General features: G+C 39.3%; 1 protein-coding gene across 4 annotated transcripts in view; it reads left to right on the top strand.

The window, feature by feature from the left end:
- The window catches only part of SHROOM3 (shroom family member 3), a 566,845-nt gene that overhangs the window by 497,070 nt on the left and 57,117 nt on the right, over window positions 1-12,658 (top strand). Inside the window, exon 1 of one of the 4 annotated variants that reach the window (XM_075352068.1) lies at window positions 4,851-4,909. The exons of the other annotated variants lie outside the window; for them this stretch is intronic. Within the exon in view, the coding sequence (XP_075208183.1) occupies window positions 4,866-4,909 (44 nt within the window). The 5' untranslated portion in view covers window positions 4,851-4,865. Of the gene's footprint in view, window positions 1-4,850; window positions 4,910-12,658 lie in introns of those variants that run through there. 4 annotated transcript variants of the gene reach the window in all.

A 12,658-nucleotide genomic window follows, 5' to 3' on the forward strand; every position in this document is an offset into this window, starting at 1 on the left:
TTTCATCTTCCAACAAGACAACGACCCAAAGCACACAGCCAAGAAAACCAAGGCCTGGTTCAAGAGGGAAAAAATCAAGGTGTTGCAGTGGCTTAGTCAGTCTCCTGACCTTAACCCAATTGAAAACTTGTGGAAGGAGCTCAAGATTAAACACATGAGACACCCAAAGAACCTAGATAACTTGGAGAAGATCTGCATGGAGGAGTGGGCCAAGATAACTCCAGAGACCTGAGCCGGCCTGATCAGGTCTTATAAAAGACGATTATTAGCTGTAATTGCAAACAAGGGTTATTCCACAAAATATTAAACCTAGGGGTTGAATAATAATTGACCCACACTTTTATGTTGAAAATTTATTAAAATTTAACTGAGCAACATAACTTGTTGGTTTGTAAGATTTATGCATCTGTTAATAAATCCTGCTCTTGTTTGAAGTTTGCAGGCTCTAACTTATTTGCATCTTATCAAACCTGCTAAATCTGCAGGGGGTTGAATACTACTTGTAGGCACTGTATATATATATATATATATATATATATATATATATATATATGTATATATATAAAGCTATTATAGAACTGTGAACTGTCACTAGCTTGAGATCGAAAAAAGAGTTGTTTTTCTCAAAAACAGCACCGAAACCTCAGTCCTTGGGCTGGGCTGTACCTGATGTTGCTAGAACAGTGTTTTACAAAAGATCCAAAGTTTATCAACACAAAACCTTTATCTTGCCCAAAGCATGATGATCATAATTAGAGAACAACAATGACTGTAGCTCAGAGAAAGATTATAAGTAGATTTTCTGAAGGTAACTGTGCACAGCATAGCTTCTAGCTTCCCAGTTGCTGAAGATAGTTCACAGAGCAGATCACATGGGATAACAAACTCTTTACTTCTGAGAGAGCACAGTCATACAGCACTGCATCAGGAAGAGAAAGTGAAACCAAGAAGAAAACATAAGACTTTTTACAGTACAGTATAGACTGATAGTAGCTCTTGTTTGTCTATTTTTCTTATCCGATGTCTGATTATAATCATTGGGTCTATCTGTAGTGATTACTTCCCATAAATCATCTTTAGACAATAACATCTTCACTTTGAACTTGAATAACTGATAGTTCTCATTATTCAGCTTAGCTACTGTGAGTTTTAGCTCTGTGCTGCTCATTATTTTTAACTTGTCTTACTTGTTTTGAGAGAATTGTTCTGAAAAATTCTTCTGCATTCACCAGGGTCTTGCTGAGCTTTCTGGTGTCCTGGGTGTCTGAGATCTTCGGTGTCTGGTATCTTTGGTGCCTGGGATCTTTGGGTGCCTGGTATCCTGGGATCTTGGGGTGCCTGGGAATCTTGCTGTGCCTGGGCCCATAAATTGTTGCACAGCTTCTAGCTTCCCAGTTGCAGAAGAAAGTTCACAGAGCAGATTACATGGGATAACTCTTTACTTCTGAGAGAACATGAGCTAATAATAAGCACAGTCATACAGCACTGCATCAGGAAGAGAAAGTGAAGCCAAGAAGAAAACAAAAGACTTTTTACAGTACAGTGAGTAAGGAAACAACATCGCCATCTACTGTTAGATCAGCACAAAGTCCTCCTTCACACAAACAAAGAAGTCCTTGTCTGTTGCATATACCAACAGTACCAAGAGTCACAAATCAGTAGGAAGTGTACAGGCCTTTGCTTTGAATGAATTCAGCACATCCGCAGCTACAAGACATCACTGGTCTGTCACACTGCTCTGGTGTTATTTTGGTCCACTCTTCCTCCAGTCTCTGCCACAGTTCTTAGACTGTTGTGGGTTTCTTGGCCATAACTTTGTCACTAAGGATTTTCCAGAGATTTTCAAGTTGGTTTAAATAAGGAATCTGGGCTGGCCATTTCATTGTTTCAATGTTTTCTGTTTCAAGGAACTGCTTTACCCATTTTGCTGTGTGACAGGGGGCATTGTCCTACATGAAAATTGCTGGTTGATTGAGCGATGAATGCAAGTAAGTAATCACGTCTTGTTGAAGAAGGTTCTGATACACACTTGGATTCACTCTGCCATGTAGCTGTTTGAGAGGTTTAACTACTGCTGCAAAAAACATTCCCCAAACCATGACTTTTCCTCCACCACTTTTCACTGACTTCTTAACACACTTTGGGTTCAGTCTTTCCCCAGTTTTTCAACAAACATTATGTTTCCTATTAGACCTAAATAAATTAAACTTGCTTTCATCACTAAAATGAAATGTAGACCAGTTCTCTGTCCAATTGAGTCTAGCCTTTTGATGCTTTCTGCTAATGAGAGGTTTGGTCACTGCAGAGTAGGCTTTCCGTCCAAATGCTCTTAAATGTCGTGACTCTCTATGACAAGACAGATCCTTGCTCTGTTCAGTGCTAAACTGGCAAGGAATTCCAGCTGCAGTGTTGAAACGATTACCCATGGAGATTCTCCGCATTATCCTGTCTTTTCTTGCGAAGGTAACCAGCCTTCTTGGGGGAGTTGAAAGAGTTTGTGATGTTGTAAAGATGCAATAGTCTCAAAATCACAGACTTGGAACGACCAACTTCTCTTGCTACATAGGACTACACAATGACCTTAACATTTAGGAAATTGTGTGTTCTCTAATTTTGATCTCCACTGTATATTTCAAGACGTTTTCTTAGAGAATTACAATGTATTATCTGAGCTGTCGTGGAATTACCAATTTTCAAAAGTAAGTTTTTTCTTAGGAAGGTTTGGGCTGCGCTCTCTAAAACAACCATTATTGCTTCTTGGAAAGAAACCTCTATAATCATTCTAATTATATTTAGCAATTAGGATCGTATAATTATACTTTAGTTTTTCTTCACTGTATGTGCACAGCATGTGTGACACACAGGACATCTTGGTTCCAGATGAGGAATGCTCTGTCCAAATCACAAATTTATTTAAAACGTTATTCTCACATCACTAGAATTTACCATCACTGTGTGACAAGTCTGAACTGGACCCTCACAATTCTGACAATGAAGATAATCCCCTACACAAGTGTTACCTTCACATCTGCATGCCTGGCCACTGTCTATGCAGAACGCGGCAGCACATTTCCATTCACTTTACGGTTTCATTCAAGCAGACGTTGAATGGAAAACTGCTAAACCAGCAACTAATCCTTCAATTCTCAGTATTGTGGGGGTCCCTGCAATTGGACTCCCACCAATCACATTGTGGGATAATGGGAATAACTCTTTCAAGTCATCATCTGTTTGGATACCTTAAAGTGGATTCCAGTGTAGATATCTTATCTCCTATCTACAGGATATCTCATAACTTTCCGATCGGGGAAGGTACAACCATTAGTATCTGCATGCATCGGCAGAATGGGACACTATCCACGTTAGACTAGGTTCACGGGAACGTAAAAAAAAATCGACGGGAAACTTGGATGATTTTTTTTCTCTTTTGTTATCTGTGTACAATCCGTATGTGATGCTTTATTATTCTGTACATCAGCAGTCATTAAAAATTTACAAGACCAAATTCAGTTTCCTATGTTACAATGTTGTAATGTATCCATAAAAATCGAATTCTATATGGTAGCTGCATATGGAATCCGTTTTTTTTTTTGGAATGGACATATGTTATCTGAGACACGAAAGAAACTAGTGTATGCTGCGCACTCGGATCGAAAATATGGTCATATGAACTTTGCTTTAGAATGTAGCAGTAGTACACATACCCGACCGCCTCTCCATTCATTCCCTATGGCTTTTTCTGGCCGCCCCATAGAGATTTCATAGAGCAGTGGTGTGGGTTCCATAGCAGTAAAACCCCCATAGATCTACAAGTTATTACCTGTCACTTGGATAAGTGATAACTTCTATTCAATGGATATCCCCATTAAGGACTCCCACCTATCAATTTATGATTGCATATACCGATCATAATTGGAATGACCCTGTCATTCTATACATTTTTGGATACTTTGTGCCTGTTTTTGTCAATATTGATAATATAATATATTGACATTCCCCTTTTTTCAGTTAGTTCATCATGCCGTAGATAATATTGACTGCAGAATCCGTGCCACAGGGCACACGGTATGCCATCTGGCCACAGTAGGATAAAACTAACAAAGGGAAATGCAAATAATGAAGAGCTTTATATTAACTGTGGAAATGCTGGATCCCAGTAAATTTCATTGCTTTATTTCAGATTTGATTGGCAAGCCAAACATAAACAACAAAACAACAGAGATATGACCTGAAATCAAAAATACTATTATATCTAACCAGTAAGGGCAAGATTGGGCCTTAATTATACGAGACCTAGGCGTGTGTGCCTACATTTGGACATTGGGGGTTCTTTGTTATCTGACGGTTCACGCTGCCTTGTTTAGGAATATTGCTTAAAATGGATTCATTGTAGCCCACCAAGAAACAATAGCAGACGGTACAATCAAAATAGAAATTATGCAAAAATGTCAGGGTACGACTGAGTGAGCAAGAACTACCCAGAAGACAGTGCAATGAATGAGCCATGCCAGAGATGTTACATCATTTTCAATCCTCGAAGGGTGAGGAGTTCAGCTTGGGATTTCCAAACGTCTGTTACTGCTCATGAATTCACAGCACATGCTGTTTTGGAGGCAGAGACCTGCTTGGGATTCTCGTTGTAGTCAGTACCAAGGCATGTGCAAGGGATACTAAAAAATCTGACTTGGGGACCTCAGTAGAAGACAGAAAAACCACCATCCCAGACAATGGCTTGTCATTCAGTTTCTCCTTCTGTATATCGGCTTCAGTGATTTTGTGATGCTTCAGCATCTTCTAATCTTCGTCAGAAGATAGTTTGTTCCATTGTGTTCAGTTGCCAATACCATGTGCTGTGCTCACTGGATATGTGCAGAGGAGGTGACATCTGGTTGACTTTGAAGAACAAAGAGTAAGTCTGCCAAACAATTGTGAGAATGATTATATCTTATGTTCTATTATTTTGTTTGTAGCAGCCAGAGATGGAGGAACAACTCTTGAAAGCTCTAAGTGGGTCATGATGCTCCTTCTTGAGTGGAGGCTAGTCATGTGTCTCATGCCATCTCAGGCTGTATTCACTTGGGAAAAAATGCAATGCTGTGATGTGAGGAAGAGGAACTTGAAATATGTTCAAGTTTTTCATGATGTCCACTTGGGCATACAAGGTCAAGTTTCCATAGGGCAGTTTGTTGTCATTTTTTATGTGTTTCTGATTTTGGCCAAAAGTGGTTCCTAATGGTAGGAATGCTATAAAAGTAAGACTTCTACTTTAGCACCTTTTAGGATCCACTCAAAGTCTGCGCATTTGCAGCAGATTTTTCTGCAACAAAAAAAACCAGAGTATTTGCATGAAAAACACTGCATAAAATACTTGCATTTTCCCCCATTAATTTGAATGGAGGACACATTGCAAGAAAAAATTGACATGTGACAGATTTGGAAAAAAAAAGCTTTGATTCAAACTTGCAAAGGAAAAAAATAAGCAGCATGTGCATGATATTTCAGAAATCTCATTGACTTCGCTTGTTCCGTAAAATGCTGCTTTTTATTCGGCTGTAAAAATGCACTGCAAAAATGTAGCATGTGAAAAAGCCCTAAGACAGGTCGTTGAGCCTTTCACAATCTAATAGACCTGATGATGACCAAATGTCAAACTATAGATTTGAAGGGCTTGTCCTATTTGGGACATTTATGACATATCTTGTACATAGATGAAAGTCTTATATCTGGGAACCTAATTGTCTTGAGAACAGGACCTCATTGCTTACTCTCGGTAATGCCACACATGCACGGTCCAACATTTGGTCTGGAGCTCTTGAAGTTGCTGACCATACTTGCTCAACAGGTCCTGTAACAAGTGAATTGAGAGAGTTGCACATGGTCACCATCTAGTGATGAGCAAGCACTACCATGCTCGGGTGCTCGGTACTCATTAAGAGCTAGATGGGCGCGACTCAATTTACTCAATAAAAAACATTTAATAACATTTAATTTACCTCTCAGGTTAGGTTCACATTTTTACGTTTGTAAAAATATGAAGTATGTAGAATGTATACGTTTGTATGAATTTCGACATATACACACATCTATTAAAAAAAAACATGGTTTTTTTAGCTCTTTCCTCAGCCAGCTTTTTATGGTATAGACAGTTTAATCTCTCATTGAGAATAATGTAGAAAAAACATATACGTCTTCCATAACTTTTCTGGGGACCAAAATCCTTGTATGTTCCAAACAACTGCAGTACAATGTGAGGCTGTGTTCACATATTCTGTAGTCATCCATTAGAACTGATCCATTGGGAAATTGTATTCTGCCCTCTCTGTTTTTTTAACATAGGAGTCTATGGACAACGGATCCGTTAATGGATTGCTATTTAGCCATCCATTGTAATTGCATTTGAAACAGATCCATTGTTTTCTTAATGGCTCCATCATAAATGGACGATAAACAGCAATCTGTTACCGGATCCGTTGTCCATAGACTCCACATGTTAAAAACGGATCCATCCAACATCCGTTATTTAACAACGGACAAAAACGTTGTGACTTGTTTTTTATGGTGTTCATAGTGCAGTAAAAAACACTTGGCATCATGTTTCTTCAGATCAGTTGGGCAATACCCAACTTTGTAAAAAATAAAGAAATAAATTGGGGTTTGTGAAGTCATGTTTTTTAGAGCCCTAACTTTTTTAGGCCGGTTTCACACATCCGGCTTTTCGCCGGTTTGCCGAATTCGGCACACGCCAGTACAGTGTATACAGTACAATGGCATCGCCGCAACTTCCGGGTCACATGCTCCAGTCACATGACAGCATGTGACCGGCGCTTGTCACGCTGCCATTGTACTGTATACACTTGTACTGGCGTGCGCTAAATCTGGCAAACCGGCAACAAGCCGGATGTGTGAAACTAGCCTTATTGTTCTAGCGATGGAGCTTTGTAAGGGTTTGTGGGGTTTTTCTTGCCTTCTGTGCTGATGATTTGATTGATATCACTGTGGAGTATATGGGGTGTTTTAATTCCTTCTTACTGTATTTTGTGTGTGGAGAAGTTTTGACCACAAAACTGTAATTTTGGCATTTCACTTCTGTTTCTCGTTTATTGTTTAGTCTAAATAATTTTATATCTTGATAAATTGGACTTTGATAATGGAAACAGCAATATCAAATATTTTATTTAATTTTATTTAATTTATTTCCTTATTTTATAATGGGGAAAAAGAGGGTGAGTTAAACTTTTATATATTTTTAATTTTTCTTTCTTTTATAAAAACTTTTCTTTATTATTTTTACTTTATTTTTCAGTTGCGTTGGATGATTTTAACCTGTGATCACCTGATTATGCTTGCTTATACTATATGACGCAATGCTACTGAATTGCGTTATAGAGCTAAATTGCCCTTCTACTACTAAGCTCATCTGCAGGCTGGACTTCATAGGATTAACATGGCTACTATAGCTGTGATGAAAACCCGTTGGCATCCAGCCTTTGCTTCGCAATGGGAGTCCGGTCACGTGTGCATCAGTAAGTTAGCCATTTAGATGCTTAGCAGCAATTGTAGCAGCTCTGGCTGTTGCACAGCTACCATCTGCTTGGTATGGTGTATGCTCAGTTCCTGAACCCGCTCCATACTTTCTTTGCGAAAGATGCAGGGAATTATTTCTTGTCTTGTGGTGGAGGGTCCTTGGCTGCCTGACAAGATGCTGACACAACCCAAAGCTTCTGAAAAACAAGATGAATTTATTTACAGTTTCTTTCAATATGGAGGTGTAATATTTGTAAAATTGCAATGGAACATTCAAGTTCCTCTTTTTCGATGAACCACAGCTCCTTTCTTAGTGACTTGCGATGCACGACCTGCACCATAGCCTGTATTTTCCTTGTGTTAAAGTCGCCGAATACACCAAACCCAGTGAGTCCTGCTTCACTCACTTCATGGATATCTCAACACAAGCCAACTTCTTCTTGGTGCCTAAAAATGGAAATAGGTTTCTGCTACAGTACTGGCCTTGTTGCTTCCTCAGGCCACCGTTTCTCATGCATCATCTTGCGCCAATCAATTTCTGTGAGCACTGTAACCATGGTTCATTGGATAAATCTATTCTCTAGAGTTTCAGCCATACTTCTGGAGCCTGCTGATCTTGTCACTCCAACTCTGCCACTCATCTTCTAGGGAGGAAGGCAGGGTCACTGGATATTTTACGGGACCACACTACTCTAACTGTACTATGCACTTCCTCTACGGTCTGCAAAACTACTTCTTCCCTATCTTACACAGTCAGGCCTTACCGCCACAGCTACTCCCACACCAGACCTGCACCAGCATGATGCCACTTATCAGTCACCTCCCTGTTCTGCTACTCATGGTGTGGGCACTGCTCCTGCAACGTACTAGTGTAGCAGTTTGAGGAAATAATTATTTAGGCTATTTGAATACGCTGAGTTTTTGGTGCAGATATTTTCTGCACCAGAATCTGCACATTATGGCAAAAAATTACAACAAAAACCACATCAATATTTTTGGTGTGTTTTTGGTGCTTTTTTGGTGCGTTTTTGTGCTTGCGTTTTTTTTAGCTAGAAGGGATACAAAACACAGGAAAAAAAACATACCAACAATTGACATGCTGCTTCTTTTTTCTGTACCCAAAACTGCAAGGAAAAAAGAAGCAATGCGCACATAACACTTCAGAATTCTCATAGACTTTGTTGGCATAAGGATAGACATTCAGATGTGCACAACAAACTGCACCAAAAACTGCATCATAAACGCAAAGTGCGCACAAGGGCTTAAGGTGCAGGGCAGGAAGATTTCAAATAACTACAGTATATATATATATATATATATATATATATATATATATTTATATATATATATATATTTTACACACGTGAATATATATATATATATATATATACTGTATATCATACTGTTAGATAAATATATATTATAATTAATAATAATTATATATAATAATATTATAACAAGTTTGAGGTCAAGAGCACTCTGGAAGAGGTTTTCTTCCAGGATATCTCTGTACTTGACCACATTAATCTTTCTTTCAATTGCAACCAGTCGTCCTGTCCCGGCAGCTAAAAAATACCCCCATAGCATGATGCTGCTACCATCAAGTTTCACTGTTGGGATTGTACTGGGCAGGTGATGAGCAGTGCTTGGTTTTCTCCACACACACCGCTTAGAATTATCACCAAAAAGTTCTATCTTCATCAGACCAGAGAATCTTATTTCTCACAGTCTGGGAGTCCTTCATGTGTTTTTTTGCAATCTCTATGCAGGCTATCATATGTCTTGCACTGAGGAGAGGCTTCCGTCGGGCCACTCTGCCATAAAGGCCCGACTGGTGGAGGGCTGCAGTGATAGTTGACTTTGTGCAACTTTCTCCCATCTTCCTACTGCATCTCTGGAGCTCAGCCACAGTGATCCTGGGGTTCTTCTTTACCTCTCTCACCAAGGCTCTTCTCTCATGATTGCTCAGTTTGGCTGAACGGCCATGTCTAGGAAGAGTTCTGGTGGTCCCAAACGTCTTCCATTTAAGGATTATGGAGGCCACTGCGCTCTTAGGGACCTTTAGTACTGCAGAAATTCTTTTGTAACCTCGGCCAGATCTGTGCCTTGCCACAATTCTGTCTCTGAGCTCCTTGGGCAGTTCCTTTGACCTCATGATTCTCCTTTGGACTGACATGCACTGTGAGATGTGAGGTCTTATATAGACAGGCGTGTGCCTTTCCAAATCAAGTCCTATCAGTTTAATTAAACACAGCTGGACTCCAATGAAGGAGTAGAACCATCTCAAGGAGGACCATAAGGAAATGGACAGCATGTGACTTAAATACAAGTGTCTGAGCAAAGGGTCTGAATACTTATGACCATGTGATATTTCAGTTTTTCAAATTTCTACATTACTGGGGTTTTTTTTTCTGTCAAGATGAGTCTACATTAATGAGAACAAAATTAACTTTTTGAACTTACCTAATGGATGCAATGGAACAAAGATTAAAAAATGTAAAGGGGTCAGAATACTTTCCTTACCCACTGTATGTGTGTATATATATATATATATATATATATACATACAGTGGGTAAGGAAAGTATTCTGTATATACACATACACACACTCAGAATACACATACTCAGAATACTTTCCTTACCCACTGTATGTATATATATATATATATATATATATATATATATATATATATATATATATATATATATATATTTATATATGTATACATACAGTGGACAGTGGGTAAGGAAAGTATTCTGAGTATGTGTATTCTGAGTGTGTGTATGTGTATATACATATATATATATATATATATATATATATATATATATATATACAGTGCCTACAAGTAGTGTTCAACCCCCTGCAGATTTAGCAGGTTTACACATTCGGAATTAACTTGGCATTGTGACATTTGGACTGTAGATCAGCCTGGAAGTGTGAAATGCACTGCAGCAAAAAAGAATGTTATTTCTTCTTTTATTTTTTTTTTTTTAAATTGTGAAAAGTTTATTCAGAGGGTCATTTATTATTCAACCCCTCAAACCACAAGAATTCTGTTTGGTTCCCCTAAAGTATTAAGAAGTATTTCAGGCACAAAGAACAATGAGCTTCACATGTTTGGATTAATTATCTCTTTTTCCAGCCTTTTCTGACTAATTAAGACCCTTCCCCAAACTTGTGAACAGCACTCATACTTGGTCAACATGGGAAAGACAAAGGAGCATTCCAAGGCCATCAGAGACAAGATCGTGGAGGGTCACAAGGCTGGCAAGGGGTACAAAACCCTTTCCAAGGAGTTGGGCCTACCTGTCTCCACTGTTGGGAGCATCATCCGGAAGTGGAAGGCTTATGGAACTACTGTTAGCCTTCCACGGCCTGGACAGCCTTTGAAAGTTTCCACCCGTGCCGAGGCCAGGCTTGTCCGAAGAGTCAAGGCTAACCCAAGGACAACAAGGAAGGAGCTCCGGGAAGATCTCATGGCAGTGGGGACATTGGTTTCAGTCAATACCATAAGTAACGTACTCCACCGCAATGGTCTCCATTCCAGACGAGCCCGTAAGGTGCCTTTACTTTCAAAGCGTCATGTCAAGGCTCGTCTACAGTTTGCTTATGATCACTTGGAGGACTCTGAGACAGACTGGTTCAAGGTTCTCTGGTCTGATGAGACCAAGATCGAGATCTTTGGTGCCAACCACACACGTGACGTTTGGAAACTGGATGGCACTGCATACGACCCCAAGAATACCATCCCTACAGTCAAGCATGGTGGTGGCAGCATCATGCTGTGGGGCTGTTTCTCAGCCAAGGGGCCTGGCCATCTGGTCCGCATCCATGGGAAGATGGATAGCACGGCCTACCTGGAGATTTTGGCCAAGAACCTCCGCTCCTCCATCAAGGATCTTAAGATGGGTCGTCATTTCATCTTCCAACAAGACAACGACCCAAAGCACACAGCCAAGAAAACCAAGGCCTGGTTCAAGAGGGAAAAAATCAAGGTGTTGCAGTGGCTTAGTCAGTCTCCTGACCTTAACCCAATTGAAAACTTGTGGAAGGAGCTCAAGATTAAAGTACACATGAGACACCCAAAGAACCTAGATAACTTGGAGAAGATCTGCATGGAGGAGTGGGCCAAGATAACTCCAGAAACCTGTGCCGGCCTGATCAGGTCTTATAAAAGACGATTATTAGCTGTAATTGCAAACAAGGGTTATTCCACAAAATATTAAACCTACGGGTTGAATAATAATTGACCCACACTTTTATGTTGAAAATTTATTAAAATTTAACTGAGCAACATAACTTCTTGGTTTGTAAGATTTATGCATCTGTTAATAAATCCTGCTCTTGTTTGAAGTTTGCAGGCTCTAACTTATTTGCATCTTATGAAACCTGCTAAATCTGCAGGGGGTTGAATACTACTTGTAGGCACTGTATATATATATATACACACACACACACACACACACACACACACACACACACTTTAAATCCTCGTACCCTTTAAAAAATGAAGACATTTAAAAGGAAAACAAACAAAATCTGGCACCACTACATCTGTAAAGGCTTGATCTTTCCATGTACAAAATTATTTCAATCATATGTTAAACACAAACGCAAGAATAACATTTTTTCAGTTGCTACATTACACACAAAAAAATGCTATACACATATATCCAAGTGTCGTATGCACTCCAAAATGGTATCAATATAAGTGTAAGCTCAGTTGGCCAAAAATCAAGTCCTGCAAAAAAAGCCTTCAGGGCAATTTTGATGGAAAAATAAAAAAAGTTATTACTCCGAGAAGAAAGGGAGTAAAAAATGAAAACTTAAAAATGGAAAATGTTGTGGTCATGAAGAAAGAAAGCTGACTACCCACTTTTAAGTTACTTGCCCATTCTCATTTGCATGGTGTGTGAAATAGAAGCAAAGACAGCACGTGTCAATGGTCATGTGATCACGGGGATGCCAGTAGTAGCAGGTTGCTGCGGCCGTAACGGTAACAATAGTTACTGTTATAGAGCTGATTTCCCCTGTAACTCGGACCACTATACAACCCTGATTACAGGGACAAATTATATAGGAAAAAAACCCATGTGAAATATTAATGCTTTTTTTTGACCAAACAAATAA

The sequence above is a fragment of the Anomaloglossus baeobatrachus genome, chromosome 1, assembly GCF_048569485.1.
Source record: "Anomaloglossus baeobatrachus isolate aAnoBae1 chromosome 1, aAnoBae1.hap1, whole genome shotgun sequence".
NCBI classification, from domain to species: Eukaryota; Metazoa; Chordata; class Amphibia; order Anura; family Aromobatidae; genus Anomaloglossus; species Anomaloglossus baeobatrachus.